This window comes from Elgaria multicarinata, chromosome 1, assembly GCF_023053635.1.
Source record: "Elgaria multicarinata webbii isolate HBS135686 ecotype San Diego chromosome 1, rElgMul1.1.pri, whole genome shotgun sequence".
In the NCBI taxonomy this organism is placed as follows: domain Eukaryota; kingdom Metazoa; phylum Chordata; class Lepidosauria; order Squamata; family Anguidae; genus Elgaria; species Elgaria multicarinata.
Genome location: NC_086171.1, coordinates 23031033 through 23056866, shown reverse-complemented (window position 1 = coordinate 23056866; position 25834 = coordinate 23031033). Strand labels below are relative to the sequence as shown.

General features: G+C 40.7%; 1 protein-coding gene across 2 annotated transcripts; it reads right to left on the bottom strand.

Moving 5' to 3' along the window:
- Positions 1-5451: 5451 nt before the first annotated feature.
- TCAIM (T cell activation inhibitor, mitochondrial) lies at positions 5452-25125 on the bottom strand. Of its 2 annotated transcripts, XM_063124876.1 has the most exons (11): positions 24997-25125; positions 21310-21377; positions 17921-18056; positions 16204-16357; positions 14581-14833; positions 13403-13525; positions 11819-11916; positions 11109-11200; positions 9459-9691; positions 6975-7106; positions 5452-6313 (listed from the first exon to the last, which is right to left on the bottom strand). In XM_063124876.1, exons 2-11 carry the CDS (start codon positions 21336-21338, stop codon positions 6088-6090), a joined length of 1476 nt encoding a protein of 491 aa, XP_062980946.1. In that variant the 5' UTR covers positions 21339-21377; positions 24997-25125; the 3' UTR covers positions 5452-6087. The 2 variants fall into 2 exon arrangements, with proteins under 2 accessions (XP_062980946.1, XP_062980954.1); XM_063124884.1 differs by lacking the exons at positions 5452-6313; positions 6975-7106 and adding an exon at positions 7137-7256.
- Positions 25126-25834: the final 709 nt, after the last annotated feature.

The window sequence follows — 25834 nt, the reverse complement described above, 5'->3', positions numbered from 1 at the left end:
TGCCTTTTTAAATGTATTAGTTCTACACTCTGTATTTTAGATTCTTTCTTGGTTTTAATTCTGCTGTGGATGATGTTTTTAAATTATTTTTAATTGCAAATTCCCTTGGTGGCCCTATTTGAGCTGAAAGGCGACTCATAAGTTTATGAATAAATAAAATAAATAAATGCCATTCAATTCACCCTACATAAGGTGTTTATTCACCACTTATAGGGCTTTCAAGGTAAGAACCACCACCTTAAATTTAATGTGTCAAGAAATGATTCATCAAGGAAACAACAGCAGCTACAGCAGATGGCTCAAGGTGGCATTTTATTGAATTGATCCCCTTCCCTTCTAAAATTACTTACATGTGAAAATTGTGATCATCAAGGATTTAAAGTTAAACATGTGAGTGCTGCTTCAGGCTTTCAAGAGTAGGCCTTTCACAAAAATGGGTGTTGCACATCCGGCTGCGAGGGCATTGGGCAACAGAACAGTAATTACGGCTTTGTTGATTGATGCAGAAGCCTAATAAAAGGCACTTTATAATTAGGGGTATTTTTTATTTGTTATCATTATCATCATGTTTGTTTGTTTGCTTGCTTTTTTTTTTTAAGGAACCAAGAGCAGCAGGCAGGAAGCAAAGACTGGGCTGGGGGTTGGGGGAAGAGCGAAACACTCAAGGACAATCAATGATAATGATTAGCTCCAAGACGAGGCTGCAGAGATGGATTCACTCTTCTAAGAAGGGCGGCTGCTGCTGCTGCTGCAGAGGCCCAGCTAAGGAAAACAGGGTTGGAGAGAAAAGCAGTGTTGGAATATCGCTGAGGTCATGACACTTGACCTTTTCATTCCTTTTTCCTCTTTGAAACCTGATTATCTCTATTTTTAGGCGCATGGATGGAGCGGGAGCAAGGAAGCAAGGGCAGCTGACCCTGGCCCGCTAGGGCTCTCTCAAGTTTTCTAACCCACTGTAACCCCATTGTTAAGGAGGCATGGTGGGCAGCATTCCTGGAAACCAGTTCCAGCTGCATCAGAAACTATAGACTGGATTCAGTGGCCCAGGTTAGCTCCTTGGAGGCTCTTTCTAGTCTTCAAATAATATCTTGTTAAAATAAACCACACACAAAAAAAGAATTACCTTGTCTAAGAAATACTTTTATTGATAATTTCTATAGCACTTTCGGGCTGAATTCCCATACTCACCTATATAAAACTAACAAGAAACTTGCCAAGAAGCAAAAACTTAAGTTATGTCCAAATGGGGACTCCTATTCCCAAACACAAGCCAGGAATCAGAAACAAACAAAAATAATCCTGGCTTGTTGGGGAATGACAAACCAGGAAATGCAGTTCAGATGTCATGCTTCCTGGTTACTTTAGCAGCTCCCTCTGATGGGAGGAGCCGAATGCAAGCAATTGGGCAGCGTTCATGTTAGTGGTGAACAATACACCAGAATTTTCTGCAATGCTGGGTTATTGTTACATGTTCACATAGCCAAAACTGCCAGATATAGAGAGTGCATGTTGGGTTACATACGTACTCTCTAATTTTATTTATTTATTACATTTCTATAACGGGCAGTTTACAAAGGTTAAAAACATTAAAAATACAATATGCAAAAATTTTAGAACATAAAAAAGACACAAACAGACAACGTATTGAGTTCCATCACCCAGTTCCACAGCCACCGTGCGTTGTGGATCTGGATGATGAAAACTCAGTATGAACTCCATCCTGGACTTGGTTTTGGATCCAGAGAAATGTCTTCTGACAGAGGAAGCTTCTTTGGATCCAACGCACTAGGTTCACTCTGCAATTCCGGCTCACCCATTGTGTGCTAATGCAGCATGACTGAAAGGCCCGACTGACAATGCAAACATATAATTCTCAAGCAACTCTGGGAATTAGTTTGGTGAGGCATCCACAATGTCTCTCCCACTCCCCAGCCCCCCCAGATAGATGATAAACAGTTGCTGTGTGTGTGGTTTCCCTCTTCACTTCAACCACTGAGGCTCCATGGGCAGAGTCCTTTCCAAAAGATTTCAGTTCTATTCCACTTCCCACTGATAAATGGAATTCTAAAAGGCCTCTGTCTATGCACACACTCTCTCTTCAGTTGTGTGGGTGAAGCTTGTAGTGCAGAAATGATCAGAAACAGAAAGAAAATATATATACGCCAAGATTTGTCTTCCTCCAGCTGGTGCCCTCCAGATGTGTTGGACTGCAACCCCCAAGTGGCTGGGAGATGCTGGGAATTGTAGTCCAATACATCTGAAGGGCACCAGCTTGGGGCAGCATTTGGGTAAACACTTTTCCATTATAAAATGTTAGTCAAGCGGTAAATTCAACCAAAGCTACCAAGGCTAAAATTGCAAAAAGAAAGAAAAAGGAATGTCTATTCTGAACTAATAGATATTAAAATAAGGGCATTTAACTTGGAAAAATGGGACTAGATCAATAACCTAATTCTACATAGGCCTATTTAGAATTAAGTCCATTTGATTTAATGGCAGTTGCATTTAAAGCTAGATCTGCACTACTGCTTTATAGCGGTATTGAAGTGCACTGATAACTGTTGGGACACATTCCTTAAACTGCTTTCATAGTGTTATTTCCTGCTCTTTTTTCCACATTCGTAATGATCTGACACAAGGTGTAGCTCTGGCCTAAATTAAGGCACAATCTTATGCATGTTTAGACAGATGTTCAGGATTGTAGCCTCAAACTTCTAAACAGCACTGTGGCTTTCCCTACTGGGAAGTTGATCTATGAACTGTTTTACGATTTTTTGAAAATAATCCAGGCTGTTCTGCTTTAAAAGCCAAGGACAGTAAATAACCACTGCATACTGTATACTTTGCTTGTATATTTTAGATGGGAAATTAAATAATACAAACTTAATTTTTCAAGCATTTTGATATGCTGCTTCTCCATATGCCCCAGGTGACTAAGCGTGTGCAAGGTAACTGCATGTAAAATTGACCTAGACACCAGAAAATGGCTTCTCACCCCTGAATTTGAACACTTTCCTCTTCTGCATACAAAGAGTGGAGAGTGACAGAGCATAAGCTATGCTTGGACATGGACACACTTTATTTAAAGAAAGCTACAGTCCTGCACAACCACATTTACTGGCTGCTTAGCAACAAGCTCCTGAGAAGGCGTATCAATTCTCAGTTTATAATAACCTGAGACAGACCTAGTTTTTGTGTTCCCTTGAGAGAGTCTCCCTCTGCAGCTCTTATAATAAATGCTGCAAGCTATGCATCCAGCAAATGTCAGGAAATATTGCCATGGAACATTTTGCATTCTATTTGCTCAGAATTATCTAGCCAGCAGGGTATCTGTGAACTGCATGCTTGCTTTTTCTTTCTTTTTTTAATCCTGTCATTAATCTTGTAGGCTAGTCATGAGGTAATTTAAAAAAAGGCCAAAATAACCCTTGGACAACTAGAACGCGCATATCAACCACCACACTCTTTTACGGTCAGTACAAATAATTCTCCTTTTGAACAATTCCTAGAAGGAATATGTTGTAAACTGGCTAGCAATAGAAAGAATGCTATGTGTTTTTCTTCTCTGCTACCGTCTAGTGGCCAGAAATGGTAAGGATGTGATTATAATCCCAAGTAATAAATAGTTTCTACCAACACATCTTTCAGTATACAAAGGTTTTCCCGGAAGATGGCACTATTAGAAGAGCTATTTCCTTAAAGTAGTCAGATATTACATTTCAGTACCTGAAGTTCTTCAGTGTTCAGCCAGCGGGGCAGGAAGAAGCCTTGTTCTCCTCCTCTTCTAGAGATGAGAATACATAACAAAGGCCTGGGTCTCTACCCATGAAGCTTTTCCCCTGACCAAGCACCACTCTACTGTGTTGTCCCTGGCTCAGATTTTCAAGATCCTTTTAGAAAGTCTCCCCCTATTAGCAAGGCCAAGGACAACTCAAAAGGATGCTTAAGTTCAACTGTGTAAGACCTTGATTAGGCCAGCTCAAAGATCACAAAAAATGTGCAAGCGTTCAAGTGCTCGCAAAAGCTTACACATTTTTTTGGTGATCTTTAGGTTGGCTAGAGGTCTGACTGTCCCAAGATGAAATATTCCTCATCAGCAAAGAAAAGACTATAAAAACAAGTGGCAATATGCTGATAAGGTAGTAAGCGACTGTTTGCACACAAATTAGGAACTGATAACAAACAAAACAGAGTGAAAAGGGCAGAAGTGAAAGTCATGCTGCAGAGATTCCCTGACTGTATAACATGGGGAGCAAGTTCAGATGTTGTCCAGCAGGTGTGAGGCAGAGCGTCTTGTTACCAGAATTAACATATGACCAGACTGCCCTATGGCGTGACCAGGTGTAACCCATTCATGAGACACCCTGAAGTTGGGTATTGGAATGCAGATGACCATTTAGAGTCTTGTGAATTGCGGCCTGAAAAATAAGTTATGTAACTAGAATAAGCACTTGTTACCTGCCATCAGAAGACAAGAAGGTATAAATGGATTGTGACCCCAAAAAGGTCATTGTCCCCTGTGCTGAAGACCAGCAAGAGAAGCCTAGAGAAGCAACTGCGCAGTTGGATCTCAGCCTCCAGTGCCCACTACTATTCTAACTGGCCATCAGAATATGTATCCCTAAATATGCTTGGTTAGGGTTAGTATACATCTGTTAACCCAGTATAATGAAGTGTAATCACTTTGGAGTCCCATTTATCCACTTTCTCATAGAGTCCAGGAGATCCTAGTCAGGTTGGTCACCTGGCTAGAGAACTGGGATGCAAATTTACCTTAACACCATTAGCTAGCCCTGAGTGGAGCTGGAATCCAATAACATTTGGAGGGCCATAGGCTGCCTATCCCCGAATCGTCTGTTTGTCTGAAGACATCAAGAACATATCCCCAAGGTGCTTATTGCAGGTATCCAAACCCCATTATAAACATTGGGGTCTTCAACTCGACTTGGATCCCCTGGAAAGCAAGTTGGGAGGACAGGGGAAAAAAACCTGCAGTCTGCACAAATGGCTTCCTGCTATTGGCACAGGAGTGTCCTGGTTGGGGGTGGGGTGGGGACAAAGGGGGGGGGCTGCATCTTTTAGGAACTTTCCTCAGCTTCTGTGTGGACATGACCCACACCTCAGCTGAAGTTACAAATGTGCCCAGGGCTGCCTGGAGGAGTTATTGGATCAGGGCAGATGTGATATTGGAGGTCCTGCATGTGTCTGTCTGTCTGTCTGTTGAGCAATATGGCAGGGCTTGGAGCCAATGGCATGCACGAGAGCTGAGGCAGCAGGGCTTAGTTTTTCAGGGGCCCAGGATAAGCTGCCCGACTTGGTAGAACACCTACCAATGCACCTACAGAGAAGCACACATCTACAACCATGTAGAGAAAGAGGAAAGCACAAGATTTTTGGATATATGGTTTTGGTACATTTATCTGGGGGGGAAAGTACATTACAAATGGGAGGTCTAATTGATAACGGTTTTTAATAGACATTTATAAAATCTTCTCAGACAAGCTGTACAGTACTTCTACAAAATAAATACTCTTTTCTGTATGAATACATAACCAGAACATTGGCAACATAATGTGTGGCCTCAGGAATATTAGCGCTCCAGCTTTTACAGTCCATCTTTCTTGGAGAGGGAGATTTGCACCACAGATTATTTTTGATCACCATCCTTCCATTTGAAGAATGCTTTTCTAAACACAATTTCTGAAATATTAAAATCCATACTGCTCATGTTTATTATGGGTACATTTATAATTCATGGTATTTTATACATAAAACCCACACGTTCTTTTGTGCTCTTCCAATTTCATTCAAGTTTTGTGTAAATCGTTCCCCAACAGAACCTGAAGCTGAGTCATCCCCGACTTTGATTCACCTTTTTGTGCAGGCTGTGCAATATCCTTTAAAAGCAAATCGTCTTGGAGAGCTGTTCGCCACTTTCTGAACAGCAGTTAAAAACCAAGAAGATGCCTTGGCTTACTGGTAATACTGGCATGAAAAGGAACCCCTCAATAACATGTGCTCTGACGTTCTTACGCTGCGTTCCATGTTCCCTCACACAAGGTACGTGTGAATTTGTTAGGAGTGCCCTCAGCTCTTCCAATTCCATGGGATGCAGAGATCACCGTCTTGCAGCACGGAATAGAAGTGAGAAATGCAGAGGTGCATGCCCTGCAGGTAAGGCAGCGACTCTTCCAGCAGCCTATTGCACGAATGGATCATCTGCGCGCTGGAGACGCTCGGCTCCTTATAGAGTCGCTGGAGACCAAATTTCTCAGCAGCAGCCTTGATCAGCTCCTGTTCTAGCACCATTAAGCTGAAATAGGAAACATCCCCACCCAAAAGTTATAAATGCAAAAAGAAAATGCACAATTAGTTCTTGGGCTTAAAATTTTGATCTATCCTTTCTGCTGCAAACTAGTTTCTAGCCCCCTTCTCTCACTTCTCCCAAACTGCAAATAATCTGTTCAATGGATGGTAATCCTCAAACTGAGCTGTTTGTAGGGATGGGGGCAAAGGACTATTAAAAGAAGCAGCAGAAGCATCCCCCCACCCTTTCTGACTTGTTTATCCCCACACCCTTTCTTGCCCAATTCAAGTCCATCTTCCTGGCCAAGTCTAACTTGGAAGGGACAAAGCAAGTCTGGTTAGCGATGGACTGGCACTCGTGTCAAGCGAGGAAGAAGCACTCCAATTCATGCCCTTGCATCCTGCACACTATCCCACAATTTGAGAAACTAGAGCTAAGAATGTAAGAATTGCACAAAACGCAAACATGCTGCGAGAGCTTTTTCCATGTACTGAAGCAAAAATGTCAACACTAGTGTGTGCTAGTAATTGTTGAGCTAAAGTTCCCTTTGCACACACCCTTTGGAGAGTTGCCTTCTCCACAGGAGTCTCCTTGGAAACAACCTTGGACATCCCAAGATGTCAAGGCCAAAATGGAACACAAGCAACATGTTTTAAGTAGTACTTACTCTTCCTTTTTTTTCAGTTTCTCTCTTGCTTGTTGTGCTTTCGTGATGATAAACCACTGGAGGGCTACGGGATCACAGACTGTTGGGATGATGAAGTGTCCTAGTTCATGCAGACTTGGTGCATACCTGTCACTGCAATGAAATCACATTGAGATGGTGCAAACCAGTTGACTTTACTTCATGTACCAAAGATCTTTGCTTAATATCGTGTTCAAAAGATGATCATCTTTGGATATTCCAGGAGAGGTGTGATCATCTACTATTTTGTCAAAGGCCAGCTCTCTGATGAAAAGATTTAACACAACATTGAGAACTTCATTTCCATCAGACCAAGACAATTTAATTAGTTCAGTCTCAAGATTTCAGATATGATATACTTTTAAAACTTTAATTAGCTACGGTGGTATTTAAAACAGTGTATAGATAGAGCTCTTTGAGGGCCCTTGGGTGTAACACCCTAAACGGGCTCCTTTCCATCTTACCACTAGCTGCAATTGCTCTTCACCTTCTTTCTCATCATTGCTACCACTTGCCTGCTTGATGGTAGGGAGGAAGTGAGCAAGTAGGCAGCGGCGTCTATTTCTCCCCTTCTTCCCACCCCCATTATCTGGGCCAGAGCAAGAGACAGGTGAAGTAGCAGGTTGCAATGATGAAGAGAAGTAGCAAGTCCGGGGGGCTCTTGTCAGTGTTCAGTGTTCCCCTGCTGGGTGTGCCCAACCATGCTGTCCCTTGACGCCGGCCCGAGTTACAGTCTACAAATTTTGACTTGGTTTAGCAGCCAACTTTTTTTGTGCTTGCCATCAAGTCTTCGGTGCATGCCCAAGACTCTAAAGAGGGTGGGGGTACTCTAACATCACAGGCGTTTTAGAGCAGGCAGAAAACATGCAAGTCTCTCTGCTTCTGCCTGCTTTAAACATCAGCCCTTGCAGAAGTAATTCTGCCCTACCACTGCTCTCTCTGGAAAAAGTCTTGTGCTGCTGAACTCTGGAGCAAATAGAAGCTTGCATCTGATCCAAAGCTCAGTGCAACTGAACAAAAGTCCCCCAAGTTCTCTGCAATTCATAGAGCACTTGAGGAAAAGAGCTTGGTGCGGCTGAGAGCACCTAGCCCCTGGCAAAAGAATTTGTGGAGGCCTGATTACAGAGGAAAAGGCATTGCAATGCTATCGAACAATATATAGCATTTTTACATGCAGCCGGAATTTCCCAAGTTTTACCTGACTGCACTTTCAAAATTCCACCTACTTTTTTATTAACTTGCTAAAGTGGAAACACTCTTAGAGTTTAATTCAAATATTCATTAGACATCCAATGTGGAACTAGATCATAAGTCCAGACTTACTAGGCAGTGGCATCTCTTGTACTTACTTGAACCCTACAAGTAGGAGTGTACAGTAGGGCAGAATTTTAAACACTGAAGATTTATTTGTTTTTTGTTTAAAAAAACAACCACCACATGTTTCTAGTCCTTATGACTGCAGAGATGTATCATAAAACATGCAGGGAATGGTGATAGCTTAATTTCAGCAAATATGTGGCTTGCAAAATTTATCTTGCTGCATAACCTAATTCTTTTTGACATAACACGTTATCAACTGATAAAAACCGTATACTTGTCCTCAGTTATTATTAACATATAGGCAGCATTGTTTGTGGTTTAGAACCTGTATTTCTTAACATGGATCCATGTAAATCAATGACAATCAATGTTTGCTTGAATCCTTCTTAATGTCTTTGCGGATCATGCTGTAAATGTTTTCCTTTTTAGAAATTTGTACTATCCAACTGTTTCCCCAATGTATAGCTATTTACAGTGTATTTAGAAATACTGTTTCTTTATTTCCAACAATATACACAATTAATACTGCCACACATGCAGAAGAATATTCAGACATGGGAATTCTAATCTCTTGATACAGGCAATCAAAATATTCCAAAACATGGTAATCAATAAAAAAAAATGCATGAATCAAGAGTTGATTTGAAAGCACTGAAGGCATCTATCTATCTATCTATCTATCTATCTATCTATCTATCTCAATACTGTTGTTTTATACTTTGAATGTTTTTAATTTTTGTGAACCGCCCAGAGAGCTCCGACTATTGGGCGGTATAGAAATGTAATAAATAAATAAATAAATGAAGCAAGTACAGTATACTGGATGACAGCATGAGCTGCGATCCATAAAGTCCCTGGTTAACATCTCAGACCAACCATGAAGTCAAGAGGGAGAGACTGAATTCCTTCTAACTGCAGCCCTTTACTTCTTATGGGTGCTACTCTAGAGGGGCTTCAGCAAAGGAATTCTTTTCAGAGTATGTGTGGAGGGCAACTGAAATGTCACTGTGTGTGAGCGGAACACACACGGGCATTTCATATAATCTTGTCAAAATAAATACTTTAAACATTCAGCCAACTGTAGTACAAATAATAGGGGGGGAAAAGATCACCCAAGAAACGAGGTTTATTTTTGTAGAGATGCACCTTTCTAGAATCATTTGCAATCCACGCAGACTGCGAGGGTGAAATGGAAGCCTGCTGTTACGCATTCGGTTATAAAAGCCATCAAGAACAGTGTAATACTCTTCAAGCATCAACATTGGCTGCAGCTCTTCAATGTAAGTTATTTGTATGCCTCCCAAAAGATGGCTTATACGTTCCTCCAACAGCAGCACTTTTCTTTGAAGTGTGGAGTAACTTGGCAATCTTTCAAAAATCTGCACAAAATAAAAGATTTTCTTAAAGGTATATGATATGACCAACCATCTCCTCCAACTCTCCAAAGTTACAAAAGTTTTAGAAATAAGAGGGTTGGATCCAGGTATGTGCTGGATCAATTGTGCTGGTGGAAGTGGACTTCCCCGCCCCTTCTTCCTATGGTAGCTCCTCCAGCCCCCTGAAAATGCTACACACAGAGTCAGGAGACCCTGCTGAATGGGGCGAGCTGTGATTTGGAGGGGTGGAGGTGAGGGAAGAGCCCCCAAAATCAAGTGGGGGAACTTCTGCAATCAGAGCCCTTCCTCTTGTGGAAGGCAGATTCTGGATCCGGCCCTATGGCCTGGTTTGCATGTCATGGCAGCAAATCATGGTATTACTCCATTTGTGGGGACTGGATTTAGACTTCACAGTAACAACCTATGAATGTGGTGTCAGTAGGTTTTTTATTCAGACTGGAAATGTCTCTCATGCACTGGGTATCTCTGCAAATCATAGGTTAATTAACCCACAATTTGCCACTGTGACATGTGAACTGGCCCTATATCAGCATTAATTTCTCTGTAGAAACTACAAAGCCCCCAAAGAATGCACAACAATTATATTTAAATATATACGCCAATTACTCACTATACCTAATGTTGTTCAGTGTTGAACCCTTCAAGAGGAAACACCATAAAAAGAGCAATGTGCTTGCTATTTTATCTCTAATGCAGCAATAATGCATTGAGCAGTACTAATTAATGGAAAAACGAGAAGTCATAATTGCAATAAGCTAAAAGGCAGATGCAGATGCAAATTCCTTCTTAACCATGTTCAAGAAAGTGGGAGACAGCTATGGGATAATGCACACCCAACATTTCTCAGGACCATGTTTAAGGGATACATCAGAACCAAAGTTAACCATGGTTCCCATTTAGCCAGGGTTTGAAACTCACTAGGACATTTTACATAGCATTAAATTGTAAATGGTTAATAGCAACTGTGGTTAAAGTTCCCAGAGGAGTGGTTGTGTTAGTCTGTTGCAGCAAGAGTTTTACTGCACCTTAAAAACTAACAAATGTAAGCCCAATTTAAGTTCCATTCATTTCAATGGGTCTACTCTAATTAGGACCAACACTGGATACAACCCATAGTTTTTTTTAATTAGTTTTGGTATGTTTATACTTTAGGTTTGGAACAAGTAATGTTAGACATTGCAGCACAGAGCATCCATTACAGTACCCAGAATTGTATTTAAGAAATCAGTGGCAGGTTTGCTAACGAGTTTACCCTTGTAAGTTAAAGTTACTGCAGCAATCTGTTGGTGGCAACATTTTGAATACGTGTGGTTTCTGGGATTTTAATTTTTTTGGTGCTTCACAACTATATATTTACTGGGTATAGCAACAAAAAACTAATTTAATTACCAGTTCTTACTTTGGTCCAGTGGTGATGAACATCCATAGTTCCTAGCATAACATGGCCTGTTGCACTCATGCCTGAACGGTCTGTAAATATCACTGTGCATCCTATTAGAAAGGGGAGGGGTTTTAGTCACTATTCACAGCTTTGGGTTTTGTTTTAAGAGGGGGGCATTTCACAAAAAATGGGAGTAACCTAGGGCAGCCTTGCCCAACCTGATACCTTCCAGATATTTTCAACTACAACTCCCAGCATTCTAGCTGGGGCTAATGGGAGTTCAAGCCCAAAACATCTGGAAGGCCCCAGGTTGGGGAAGGCTGGCCAAGGGATTTCCAAATTTTCATTGTGTTATCAGCTGCTGGAGATTTAGGCTCTCTTGAAGCCCTCCTCCTTTTCATACCAACATACAGAAGTTAACACAATTATTTAAAACCAAAGTAATGGCAAGTGAGTGCTCTCAGTCACAGAGATCAGGAAAGGATGTAGGGGAGTACATTACCTGTAGGCATGTAAGCCTTGTGCTGTTCAGGGCTTTACAGCTCAAACACAGCAGCCTGATCTATGCCCAGAAAGAAAGCAGGAAACAATACCAGAACACCAGGCCTATGCCAGTATGTTTTGCACTCATTTAAAGTTCTGAACGAATGCTCAGAATTTTCTATGCAGAAGAGCATAACTTATTGTCAACCTGCTAAATGTACAAAAATAGCAATAGGAAAATGTACCTTTTGCATTCCTTGGTGCCTCTGGGCTCTGTTGAGCTAACCGACTTAGACTGTGTAGCTGGCTACACCGATGCGCAATACCCCAGCTTCTCTGCCATCTAAAAACGGTACAGCATCTTTTAAATTGCAATAGCATCTTAGGCACACAAGGTGGACAGAGCTGGTTGAGGAACTGCACTTTTCACAACAATTCGCAGACAAGCAGTTGGAAATGATCTCATGTGTGTCAAACAAGTATTTTACTCAGATCTACAATTTAAATGGAAACTCTTACAATTAAGCATGAGAGGTAGCTGCACTATGAGAGCAAAGCAAAGCAAAATAAAGCATTGGAAATAAAAGTGTTGTACGTTTGAGACGTTTCCTTTTATTTACCAAAAGCAGAAGCATCTGGAGTTGCAATCCTATGCATGCTTACTTAGAAGTAAGCCCCACAGAGTACAATGGCACTCATTTTCAGAAACAAAATGACATTGGATTTGGCTACAAGTGATTCGTTACTGAAGTATTAGTATGCTTCCTGAATTCATGCTAACTACTTAAACACAAAAGTGTGACAGACAGGGGAAGGCAAAGGGATAGAGAGTTCTAGTCCTCCCAACCTGACTTTCCACCCACTTACTGCCATGTTTGGAGCAATGATAGAGCTAAAGTTGCTTTTCTAAGCCATGTCCTGCCACTTGTCCCCAATCAAATGTGGCCTCAAACATCCAGAATTTTTATTTGGTGGCGGGAGGGTGGGGAAGTGGAGGAGAAGAGGCAACAATGCACTCCATGGCTTCCTTTTCTCTAAAAAGAAGGGGGACACCAAAAGAAATACATTGCTGCTTCTCTGCTACTAGGGATCTTAGGTTGGCATATAGGAGACAACCCTATTTTATCCTCACAACAACCGTATGATTTAAGTTAGGGTGACAGGTCTTGGATCACCAAGTGAACTTCATGGCTGAGCAGAATTTGAACATAGGTCTCCCCAGTCCACATTTAACATTCCAACCACTTCATCATACTGGTTCCTATGTAAACAAATAGGAATATGGGCTGCTTTTTAAACAGTATATTCAAAACCAATATTAATAATAAATTTAATAGTTTCTTGCTTTCCATATTTTTACTACCACAACCTTCTAACAACATTGCATTCCTATAACAGTTTCATTCAAGAAACTACTGAAGTGTAGACCCTGAGGTTTGATAGCCCGTGGGCATGGACTGGTCTTATGTTTTAGTATCTGCACAGCACTTAATTTTTTAAAGTGCTTTATAAGTGCACTGACCAATAAAGCACTTGGGCTAGTGTTGAAAACATCATTTAACTTGGGTGTACATCCGTTTTGGCCTGAGGGCTGTATCTGGTGCTGGATGGCACCTGGAGACTGCACATGTGTGCATGCACAAGTACACACACACACCAGACATACACTCCCCACCACCAAATGAAGTTAGCCATCAGTTTTCATGACAGCTTTAACATAGCACATTTGAAATACATTTGCTAGAGTCTATTTCATCCAAGCAGTATTGCTTTGTTCACCTTAAGTCTTATAAAATGTGCTTTTTCACCCAGTTAAGTTAATTTGTTACCTAATATCAGAGAGCTGTAGCTGATCAGAGAGTTCATCTTTCAAACGGTCTAGTTCTTCCCTGAGCGGTAAGCTATCCTTCAGCTTCTTTACTGCACTCTTCTCGTTACTATCCAACCAGGAACTAGGAAAAAACAACAACATGGATCACCAAGACATTTTAAAATCTGCAACAGAGGAGGGTATTAATAGGACAACCAGTTGCTTATCCCCTATAGTTTTGCTTTGATGATGATGATGATGATAATAATAATAATAATAATAATTGTTACCCTTTGGATCGAGGCAGCCTATTTAAGACCCCCATAACCTTTCTTCTATCCTTTCTTAAATTTTCTTGTCCCAAAGGTGGAAGGAAGAAGAAAATAATGTATGTTAAGTGTCCAAGACCAAACATAGTTTTGGGGTCTTGGACACTTAGAGTGAATTTGATCCCCAAATTATCAAAGAGGTTTAAGAATCCATAGTTTAAGCCAAAAGCTCTCCCTTTCTCTCCATTCAAATGATACTGACCATAGCTATATGCCTGAGAGGTCTTCAAGTTAAAATACTTTCCTATTCAAATGATTTAAGAATGAATAAAGAAAGTCTAAAATATAACTTTAAAGATGTTTCACTGGCTGTTAGGCTGGTGAGTACAAGGGAGAGGGCCTTGTCAGTGGTGGTCTGACATCTCTGGAATCAGCTTCCAACCGGAGTTCATTAGGCCCCCTCTTTGCAGGTCTTCAAGAAGGCTCTGAAGACCTATTTATTTACACTGGTTTTTCCATAGTCTGTGGGCTGCAGCTTTAATTAGTATTATCCATTTTAATAGTACTTTATTAAATATTCATGTATTACTTTTTATTGTATTTGTTTGCATCGTTTTTAATTGTTTTTATTTTGTACACCACCTTGAAAGCATTCTACCCTTAAAGGTGGCCTAAAATCATCTGAAATGAACATACAATAATAAACCAGATGTTTGATACACAAAATAATTGTTCCGTGGTAAAGCACATGCTTTGGATGCAGAAGGGCCCAGCTTCAATCTCTGACATCTCCAGATAAGAAAAGGTTCTTAGGTAACTGGTCTGGGAAGTATCTCTGTCTGAAACTTCACTGCCAGTCAGAGAAGATATACCAATTGTTTCATGAACCATATGTCTGCATATAACTCATATGCAGGTTTGTCAATACCTGAGAGTAGTTTCCATTCTCTGGGCCTGCTCCAGTTCTTCCTCGGGATCCTTAAATCCAGTAAAAGAGTAATATGTCTTGTCCCATTTTATAGGCCTGCTGAATGTTCTTTGTGCTCCCTGGTTAGACCGAGCATCCGCACTGCCATTCAAGCTTTGGACATGCTCAGTAGATAAACTACAGGACTTCAAGATGTCTAATACTGTGCTTAGTAGGTCCCTGGTATGCAAAGTGAAACTGACTGCTCGAAATCCTGCAAAATGCAATCCAAAAACAAGGTGGTATTTAACAGAAGGCATTTACATTGCTTTGTCTAACAAAGATGAAGCAAACTGTGGGGGCATTCATCTCTTACCCAGCTTCAGGAAATCACAGTGCTAAGTGTAGTACTGTTTATCAAGTGATTTGATTTCTACAGACAATGCTTCTCATTTCAGCAGATTAAGTTCCCATGTATCAAGACTGCGAAAAATAGCCTCCACTGTGAAGAGTTTTCCTAACACTATTTCAGATGATGTGCTCTACAAATTACAATTAAAAAAACCCACACTCCAGTTAAGACAACATTTAGTATGTGACAGGCACAAGTTATGCAAAATGGATACACGAAGGCAAGGCATAGACTTATCAATGTTATTTGCCCATTATTACACTGTACCCTCCACTCTAACAGCTGGACATTATGCCTTTGATGGAAGATAAAAGAACATCTTAAAAGTGATTTTTACGTAAGTCATCTTCAACTAATTATGCAAATATTTTCTCCAATAGCATTTCATTACAGAGAATATAATAAAGGGAGAAATATTTAATACTTTCAAATCAAAACCCTCCACTTAGTATCTTTTGATGCCAAAGACACATCTTTTAGTTTCAAACAAATCTCCTACAGCTGTACATTAAGCAAAACACGATTCAGTTTTGTATACTATAGTGTGGCAAAATGGGGAAAAATGTTAAGGATATACAAACAAATCAATCCGGTAACTAAATCCAGTTTTAACTATAACTTCAATACAACCCAGTGCTTAAGCTTAGAAACATTTAACATAATGCATAGGGGCTCTATAAATGCACAGGAGTTCCAGTGCTCAAAAGCTATTGAAAAGTTTTCCCAGCATTTAATTTAGTAAAGCAGTAATCTTATGGGCCCTTGGAAGGTATACCAGGGGCAATAGGATCGGTTGGACGTCCTTCTCCTGAGAGTAGAGAGAGAAAGGTCTGCAATCAGAGGGGAGATGCAACTTTGAAAATTTCCAGTCCCTCTGGAAACTTCCACATCCCTTACCTTTTCAACATCAGACCTCCAACCCAGGGAAAAGTAAAGAGGTGTGGATTAGGGGAGGCCCTCCTGGTCCCCAAATATGTCCCCAATACAGGCAATGAATGGAAAATTATTGGCAGAAATGATTTTCCGTTCATTGCTTTGCAGTGGGAGGGAATTAAGTTTTTAAAAGTGGAACAGGAAAGAAGGGAGAACACACTCTTATGCCTCTCTTATTTCGGCCCTGCTGGCATGAACCCAGCAGGGCTGTGGATGCGGTGGAGGGTCTGACGGATCACTCCACATCGGGCAGTACGATTGCTCTGTAAGAGGAGAACAAATAAAAGTGTCAAGAATACCTGAAGTCCCAAATGATTCCTGTACATCGGAAGGGTTTTGTTCTCTCTCCCGGACATAAAAAGTGAGCCGAGTTGGTTTAAAAGACCTGAAACCTGGTTTTTGGAGATTCTCCAAATAGCCATTTAATCTCTTCAAAGAGTTTTCATTGATTTCCTGAAAATAATCACCAACACAGGAATTACTCCGCAAATATACACAGTGTTTGGTCAAGACAACAGTGCTTAATCATATATTTAGACACAAAATATATTCTTTTAACAGTTTCACACTCGATTTCACTGGGAGCCAGTGTGGTATAGTGGTCAGAGTGTTGAACTAGGACTGTGGAAACCCAGGTTCCAAAACCCCAACTCAGTCATTAAGCTCAGGGAGTGACCCTGGTCTGTTGTAGGGTCATTTGAGGGTTGTTTGGGGCATGCTGGGAGCTGTATGCCTTCTTTCAGCCTCAAGATGCATTGGATTGCACCTAATTCTTTCTTCTCTTCCATAAAGGGAATCCCTCTTTTAAGAGAAGGGCCATAGCTCAATGGCAATGCACATGCTTTGCATGCAGAAAGTTCTGGGGCTCAACCCTTGGCATCTCCAGATAGGGCTCTGAAAACCCCTCTCAAACCGTGGAGAGCCACTGCCCGCTAGCGCAGAGATAATACTGAGTGAGATGGCATAATGGACTGACTCATAAGGCAGTTCCTAAAGATGGTGATACGTTTGAGAACATCCACTGTTTTCAAACATATTTGAAATAATTGTTATTCAATAGATTTTAAAGTCTGCTGATCAATTAATCAGAGCCCCTTTTAGTCAAATAAGAGTGCAATCCTATGCATGCTTAGACAGAAAAAAAGTCCTACAATTCCTAGCATGGCTGGCTGGAGGGATGCTGGGAGTTGTAGGACTTTTTCTATTTAAAGTTATAGAATCATAGAATAGTAGAGTTGGAAGGGGCCTACAAGGCCATCGAGTCCAACCCCCTGCTCAATGCAGGATTCTACCTTAAAGCATATCTGACAGATGGCTGTCAAGCTGCCTCTTGAAGGCCTCTAGTGTGAGATTGTGCCCTAAATGTTTTAATCTATGACTTGACTGATCTTTACAAGCCTGATTCAAGGGCACATACTCTGTTTGTTCAGGGCACTGGCCAGGACCACTGGACTTCATCACTGTTCTGCATGATCTGAGAAGGCACCCTAGAATACACTGACACACCTCTGCATTAAAAGTGGTGGGCTAACTAACTTTCAGCTAAATTAGAACACCGATACCAATCTTTTCATTGAGGAGCCATCATAAGCATCCAAGGGACATGTTTCTCTGGAAAATAGTATGAAAACCACTGTGAATGTAAGACAGAATGGCAATTTGTAAAATGCCACACTGAGATGTAATGACCAACCTATCATTTCAGACAGATAAGAATAAAGGAGGACAACTCACAGGGTGGCAAGAGAATACCTGAGCACAAAAAGACTCCTAATATTTAGCACAGGATGGAATGACGAAGCTTTAATCATATCTGTATATCTCTCTGTTTATTCCTTATAACACTGTATTTACTGAAAACTGTAGCCACACACTTCTGATTCACAACAAATATTTAAAAAGTAAGTGATAAATTAGAGTTGGATTATAATATCGCAAGTATCTAACACTGCAAACCTAGGCACTGAAGTTAGTAGCTCTGCATCCCAAACCACTGGGGGGGAAATGTATTTTTACCCTTTCTCTAGGATGCTGGCCAAAGAAATCTGGATGCACTGCAAAGTAAAATGGTCGCAAAGCATTGACAGCATCAGCCCCTGTTAAACCTCTCGCCTGGATAACAAGCTGCAATGGTAGTTTCTTGAAACATAACCTAAAAAAAAGTAAATAGAAGTCTTATTAAGCAACCCGGTGGACCATAAAATGCTGCTTAGAAAAATGATAAATTACAATAAGCATGGGAAAAAATAGTAATAGCACTGAAGTTGGATTTGCACTGACAGATAGCACTGAGGGCAATTCACACATCTATTTATAACAGTACTAGTAAATGTAGAATTACGTAAACATAATTGTTTGGCTACTCTCCCAATCCTAAAATTTTTAAGATGATGACACCATTCCATTAGATCACACACAAGGATCGGCCCAATTACAAATATATTCCTGGTTTCCGCCAAGAATTGTGCTCCTTCCATCTGAGAAAAGTTCAAGTATGTAATGGGGAACTCCCAGATGCCTACATTCTATTTGCATATGGCTTGGTTACTCTACTATGATGACATTTTATATCTGTGGTTTTGACCATGAGATTTAAAAATGCTTCATTTTCAAATTTAGGTGGTAATGAGAGGGACTTGGACTACATGGGTGCTAAACTAGGGCTGTGCTGTAGAACTACCCTAACAATTCTGATGTCCCTGTGAGTAAATAATTAAAGTCAGTGCATATTCTGAACAGTGAACACATTACAGTGTACATTCTTATGCAGCCAAAATTGCACCAGGGATTCATTCATTCATGGGCTTGTGGGGACCACAAGATTTAGCGGGGGGGACGGGACCAAACAGCGGAAAGAGGACTGAACATTCTCTGTGAACATGGAAAGTCTTGTGGGGATGGAGGAAGAGACCAAAACACACCCACACAAACAAATGGGGTGAAGTGGAATTAAATGGCGTAAACTGGAAAAGGATATGACTGGCTAGAACCCTGAAGAGGAGTACTTCACACCTGCAACTTGAGCTCCGGCTATTGGGTGGTATAGAAATGTAATAAATAAATAAATAAATAAATAAATAAAATAAATAAACTTGTTGTTGCAGGTGCCACTTATATATGATAATCCCCAACGTCCTTTGGGACCATGACAGCATAAAAGACTGATAAGAGCAGGTGTTTCCAAGAGAGCTTTGTTAGGCTCCCTTCTCTTCCAGTTTTCAGATGTGGATTGAAAACTTTTTTATTCCATAAAGCCTTTGTCAGTTGAGTTTAAGCTGCTGCTTAATGTTTTATTTGGTGCATCTGAATGGTATTTTTTGGTAGTTTATAATCTTATTGTGGTTTTATTTTATTTTATAAATTGTTTTAGGAGGATTTTATTGTGAGAGGTGGGGTATAAGAATCACAGATTTTGTTAGAAGAAATAAACAGGATATAGGTACACTATTTATAAACTGAACTAAAATTATACTTCTAATAAGATGATCTGAAAGGTTATTTTCAGAGAGACCAAGATAAATGTAGCATACTTCCTGAGATATGTGTGCTGAACATTCTTGCGATGATCTATTGGCTGCTTATGGGTTTAATTGATGTGCAGAACTGGCTCACTCACAAGCATTTCCCATTCATTTCAATAGAAGGGCTCAATTTGTGCACACAGAAATTAACCACCCCTTTGAAACGGTGGGGAAGAGCACACACATGAGGTTAGTCTGCATAGCTGATCACACCTGGGTCTCTGGATTGGAAAGCATTTCTGATATGATTGGCTACCACCTCTTCAACTATGTTTGAAAGCTCCAGTCTAACCTTGAAATTAAGCAGGACAATGTGTGTCAAATACATTATATCATCTGATTTTTAATTATTTTGTAAGGATAAAAGCATGAACTTAGAAGAAGCTCTTGGGCCTATTAAAAATCATAGCTAAATTTTTGAAGTTTAGCGTGCAATCTTATGCACATTTATTTGGATGTCAGGCCAACTGAGCTTATTTACTCCCAAACAAGTGTGAATAGATTATACAATCTTGGAGAATGTTGGAATATTCTACAAAACACAGTAAGAAGATTAAGTGGCAGGAAGAATAAATTAGGGTGACCATATGAAAAGGAGGACAGGGCTCCTGTATCTTTAACAGTTGTATTGAAAAGGAAATTTCATGAGGTGTCATTTGTATATATGGAGAACCTGGGAAATTTCCTCTTCATCACAACAGCGCTGCCCTCTTTTAAATCTGGTCACTCTAGTATAGCTCCTGCAGCTTTAACTGTTGTGATGAAGAGGGAATTTCACCAGGTTCTCCATATATACAAATGACACCTGATGAAATTCCAGTTTCTAGGCAACTGTTAAAGATACAGGAGCCCTGTCCTCCTTTTCATATGGTCACCCTAAATAAATGCTATTCAATAAGTGAAAGTGCTGCTCAGCTTTCCCTCTACTGCTGCATGTGGAGGGCTGAGTACAGCTGAGAAAAAGTACAGCTGAGTACAGCTGAGAAAAAGAGCAGGCTCATCAGCGGAAAGAAGGATTGCTGCAGCTGAAGTGTAGAAGATTTTAAATGACACATTGAATGGCAAATGAGGAACAATTTTCTAAAGTAGAGGGACCAATGCTCTAGACCAGGGCTAGGCAACTTCAGGCTTGCACGATCTGCTTTGTTCTTAACTAGAACCCAAAGAACACCAAACGGGGCCAGGTGCAAGATGGCGGCTGGGGGAGGGGGCAACATAGAATTAAGGAACATCTCACAGTTCTGCTACACAAAACTCCACTTCTAGTCCCCCACCCCGCAAAGCTTTCTTGTGATCTACCACCTGCCCACTCCTGCTCTAAAAGTAAGAGACCTATGAAAGACATATGGAAGGTACAGTGGAATGGATCTAGAGAAGAATAAAAGAGAGCAGGCCTGATGCGACAAACATTATTATTGTTGCCCTATGGAACTATTCTGTTTATACAGGATCAGGGATCATATGAAACAAGGATAAATAGGCTATAGTGCATCATATACATGGTTTAAAAAACAACAAATCCATTTCAATAAAACAACCACATAGTTAATATGATTCCATCTCTCATGAGAAGAGTACTTAATATAAAGTGTCATCATTATCTGTTAAAATAATGGTAGAACAATAGAAGACTTCCTTTGAAGTCTTGAGTAAACATGAACAATAGCAAAAGAGAGGAAAACAAGTGTTCTGTGAAAACATTTCTATTTAAGATTCAAAGATTAGAATAATTTACAAAGTTAATTGTTTGGACAAAACAACTACGACAAACCAACCAACTCAAAGCTAAAAACTCCAGGAACAGAACTCATCTTTACTCAAAAGTAATGCAAGAATTGAAACACTGCTGTTAAACCGCCCCCCATAAGAATACAGCCACCTTACCTCCTCACTGTTTCCCAATGGTAAAACATCTCAATGCTTAATCTCGACTCCAAATTGCCTCTAAATTTCTTTAAGGAAAGAAAACAAATTAAACTTTAATAATTAAAGCATTTCATTTTGTATAGTTTTGTTTTCTAGTAATTCTTATACTTTAAGGAACAGAACTTGTGCTATTAACATGTTTTTATGTAAAAAAACACCTATCACTCAGGCAGCGCAGGCTCAGTGCCCATATGCACGATGTAGAGACCATGAAGAAGAACTAAAATTTCTGAACAGTAGTTGCGAGAAATGTTTCCCCTTAATGTCACTGTGGTACTAGCAGCTTCATAGCTGTACAAACTAATGAAAAGAGTATGTGTGTGCAAAAAAGTGCAAACCTGATCATTCCTTTCTTAATTTTTAATTGCAACTGCTTTGCCCAAATAAAATGGTAAGATAAAGCTGACCAAAGGTGCAATCCTATGTACGTTCATTCAGAAAAAAGTCCTATAACTTCTAGCATTCATCAGCCAGTTGTAGGACTTTCTTTTTCTGTCTAAGCATACATAGGATTGTGCCCCAAACCAGATTTCAAGCTGTTTATGGTCTAAGTCAATTTCGCTCTGAAGGAAAACTTTAGGGGGAAAGTAAAGATGTTCTTGAATTTTAGAGACTGAAGCAAGTAGCCTTGCTGTGCTTCCCCACTGTTTTTTTTTAAAGGACTACATATGTAGACATGTGGATAATCTTATGTACTTTCATGAATTGAACCCCCACCCCACTGCCTCTGGACAGAGAGAAAGAGGAATAACTCATCATGGGCACTACCTCATAGGTGCCTGCAACAGTAATACTAAAACCTAGAGAGTACTAGCAGCAGTAATAGTTGGGTTGGATACTGTACACTATCTTAAGATTGTCCAGGAAACAGCTTGAATTACTTCAGGAACCTACAAAATCAATTTGCCCAATGACCATGGAAGGGGCAGAAAAAAACTGAATTATGTATTATGGGCAATGGCAACTTAAAATACCATCTCAAACTTTCTGAATAGTGATATTTATACAGGTTCATACACACAAGAGGGAAAAGTCTTTATACACATATGAAAATCTTTCAGATATTTCAGTAACATGAACTGGAACTGTGTGAATCTGGATTTTAAATAGAAAAATATTCTATTTTCCACTAACAGGATTCTTCAAACGGAATTTCTTACTTTCTGAAAGCTCCATAATTTAAGTAAGTGTTAGTCTTTCAGTCTTAATTTGAGCACTGACAATGAACTTTTCTATCATAAAACTAAAGCAAATAAACAACGTAAAGCTAATTTAAAAGGATAAACAGGGGAAATCCCATTGGTCAGGGTAACAAATATTTTTGTAATCACCTTCAAATTCTGGTTTCATATTTTGTTTTAAGTATTAACCATAATAATGTTGGCTGCGATGTACCCCTTAATTATGTTTAGGGGCAGAGGGTGAATTTGTGCTGGAAAGAAGAGGCGATGATAGCAAGAGAAACCATAATTTTGAAGCCTGCTCCAAACCCTTATAATCTACTGTATGACCATTTCTTCAGATTTTTTAACGTGCAAGCAAGTTTTTGTTATTCAATAGCTCAGGAAATTCATTTTATCACTGATAGAGAATTGAAAGATTGTCATCTACTCTCAAAGCCAACTCGGTGAAAATCTGGCTGCCTACATGTCTCATGCAAGTCTAACCTCTGTGTTAAACCACACAAACAATAAATTGTCTCTAAATTGCCTTGAGTAAAACCATTACAATCCCATCATGGTAGCATTATATCCCTTTTGTGTATCTATACCTCATAGGACACGCAATGACATTTATTGTTGTATTTTGGATAATGTAGAAGAAAAAGCAGGAATTAACACCATGAAAGCAGTATATGGAATGTGTAATGTGTCCCAACAGTTATTTGTGCATTTCAATACTGCTATAAAGCAGTAGTGTAGATCTAGCCATCATCCCATTGTTAACAGTGCTGCCAAGAAAAGCCATGTTAGAAATCAGTAGCACATTATTTTTATTTATTTATTGCATTTATATACCGCCTCATAGCTGAAGCTCTTCCATTAGCTATGGAAAGTACAGACAGGTTGTCAGCATGTTTTACAACGTTCTAAGAACAAGATTTAAAAAATGTAAAATGGTGTTTGGCTTATTCTTTGGCTTAGTCCCAGTTTCTCAGGCAGTGACAGTCACCTTTCTGGCCAAAACGTGGCAAAGCTACCTAAAACGTTCAGAGAACAGCATTTAAATTTGGCTTGTAGAGAAACCCTATCCTCATGCAAAGTGTATGAATAAATAAATGCTCACACAAAGCGAATAAATAAATAAATATCTTCTGAATAAGATTTTTAAATGTTTCTTTGATTATCATACAAACTCATTCTTCCTAAACTTTTAAGATCCAACTGCGGTTAAAAACAGAAAAAGGTTGGCTGGGAAATCAGACCATGGATACAAAATGGAAAGTTAAAATGCATCCTTTTTGCAATCAACAGAACATACTTCAGAGAAATGCCATGACAGGGAGAGATAACCAATAAACTGCAGACTGAGAGCAACACTGAGTCGTTTCTTGTGGTAAAAGGCAGGAGACTTCAGGTAGCTTCTATGAATTGGCAATATGCCATAATACACACTGATCGGTTGGGCAAAAAGTTACATTTTAACAATACAGCTGCAGCAGCTTACAATAACACACAGCATATCGTCAACATGTTGAACAACCCAGTGCCTATAAGATTCAGAATGTGTACATGCTAAACATCATTATACAATCAGTTTTTGAAGAGCTAAAAGAGTTATGCTCCCTGGGGGCCCTAGCTTTAGTTAAACAATATTTTCACAGTTAGCCATTTGCTTCCTTCCCAAATGTCACGTTAAGTGTAATCTAGAAGCTTTATTTGTAGTTATGACTACATTTGTAAGCAGCATCCCAATTAGTGACTCAATCCTAATCATATTTATAAGTCCATTTGATTCCAACAGGACTCACTTAAATCTGAAGAGAAACAAGGATTTATTCATCACTGCTTGTAAGTCTGCTGCATCTGCAAAACCACCCAGTTAAGCAGAATGCCACTCAAAAGTACTTTTATGTCTTCTTAGGGGACACTCCTATCATTTTTAGACACAAAAAAGTCTACCACTGCCAGCATTCCCCAGCCAGCCATGATAGGAATTGTAAGACCTCTTTCTGTCTAACATGCTTAGGTGTGTGCGCGTGTGTGTGTGTGTGTGTTGGGATTTGCTAGATTACTTTGAAGCATGACACGGACAGCGACGTGCAGCCCACGTTAGTCCTTTAGAGAGGCCTGTTACATAAGAGAGTTAGTTCCACCGGTGCAATGTTCAAAAACAGACAAGCCCTTCGCTCGAGCAATTCCTAGTATTTTTCCTACGGATGAAAGAATAAGCCCACTAAATAAACACAACCACGGTTCATTTCCCCACCCCTCGTCAGGCAACGCCACCATTCCGGCTACCAAATATAAAGAGCCCTCGGGCTCTCCCAGCCCAGCCCAGCCCCTGACGCTCCTCCTCCACCACCCCACAGGCTGGGCATATCCTAACTCTCCACTCCTGCGCCGCTTGAAACCGCGTCCCCCTCGCCTGCCTGCCAGCCAACAGGCGCTCTGCGCTCTTGCCTCCTCAGCCCCCACGGCTCACCTTCTTCGTCCGGCCGGGGCACCTGCTCCTTGGGGGGACTCGACCCCCATCGCCTCGCGCGGAAAAGGCGCTGACGGGCTGGCTCCGTCAGCCGGTAGGTGACCTCCTGGCGGGCCCAGAGAGGCACCTGAGGAGACCCACAGTGGGCGGAGCCGACGTCGTCACAGCTCCACCTCCCCTCCAACGTCACCACACAGCGCGCTCCCGCCTACAGAGAGGTCGCGCGCGTCCCCCGTCCCCCACTGTCTGCGCATGGGCAGAAGAGGTTCTCGTTTGTCCCTTCCCTGCACCCGTTCGTGTTGTGAAGAAGCAACAAAAATGGTCAGCACCTGCGAGACAAACAGGCTGGTGGGCGACGAGTGTGATCTTGCAGCGGATCTACCTCAAGGCTTCGACTATATTTATATTTCTCTGGCTGAGTTCGGACGACACGCTAAGCAGCGGTTGTTTCCCATTCTGTTCCTATTACCCCCCCCCCCATTGATTAGCGTGTCGTCCGAACTCAGCCACTGTTGAGCCTCACATCAACCCCTTTCTACTTGTGGTTAGGGAACCAGTCTCTGACTGGATCTCCGCTCGTGTGGGGCCATTCAGATCCTCTGTGCATGCATAGCATCCAGACTTCAGCCGCAAAGGCATTGTGCTACCACATGGCATTTTACAAATCAAATCTTTCCAACTTCTGAAGTAGACACAGATCCGCTTGAGAGATGTGCCAGGTGCCCCAGGTCCAACATGGCATTTACATTACTTTACTGAATCTAAAGTAAGCGCCTTATGCGCTGTAGTCCCAATTCGGATCTACACCCCCCCTCCCGCAATTTACATTGTCAATTAA

Coding starts and splice junctions, on each gene's coding strand:
- TCAIM (XM_063124876.1), bottom strand. CDS start 21,338: ATGTTTTACCATTGGGAAACAGTGAGGAG. Junction 16,358..17,920: donor GCCAGCATCCTAGAGAAAGG/GTAAAAATACAT, acceptor GATTATTTTCAG/GAAATCAATGAAAACTCTTT. Junction 9,692..11,108: donor TTCATCACCACTGGACCAAA/GTAAGAACTGGT, acceptor TATTTTGTGCAG/ATTTTTGAAAGATTGCCAAG.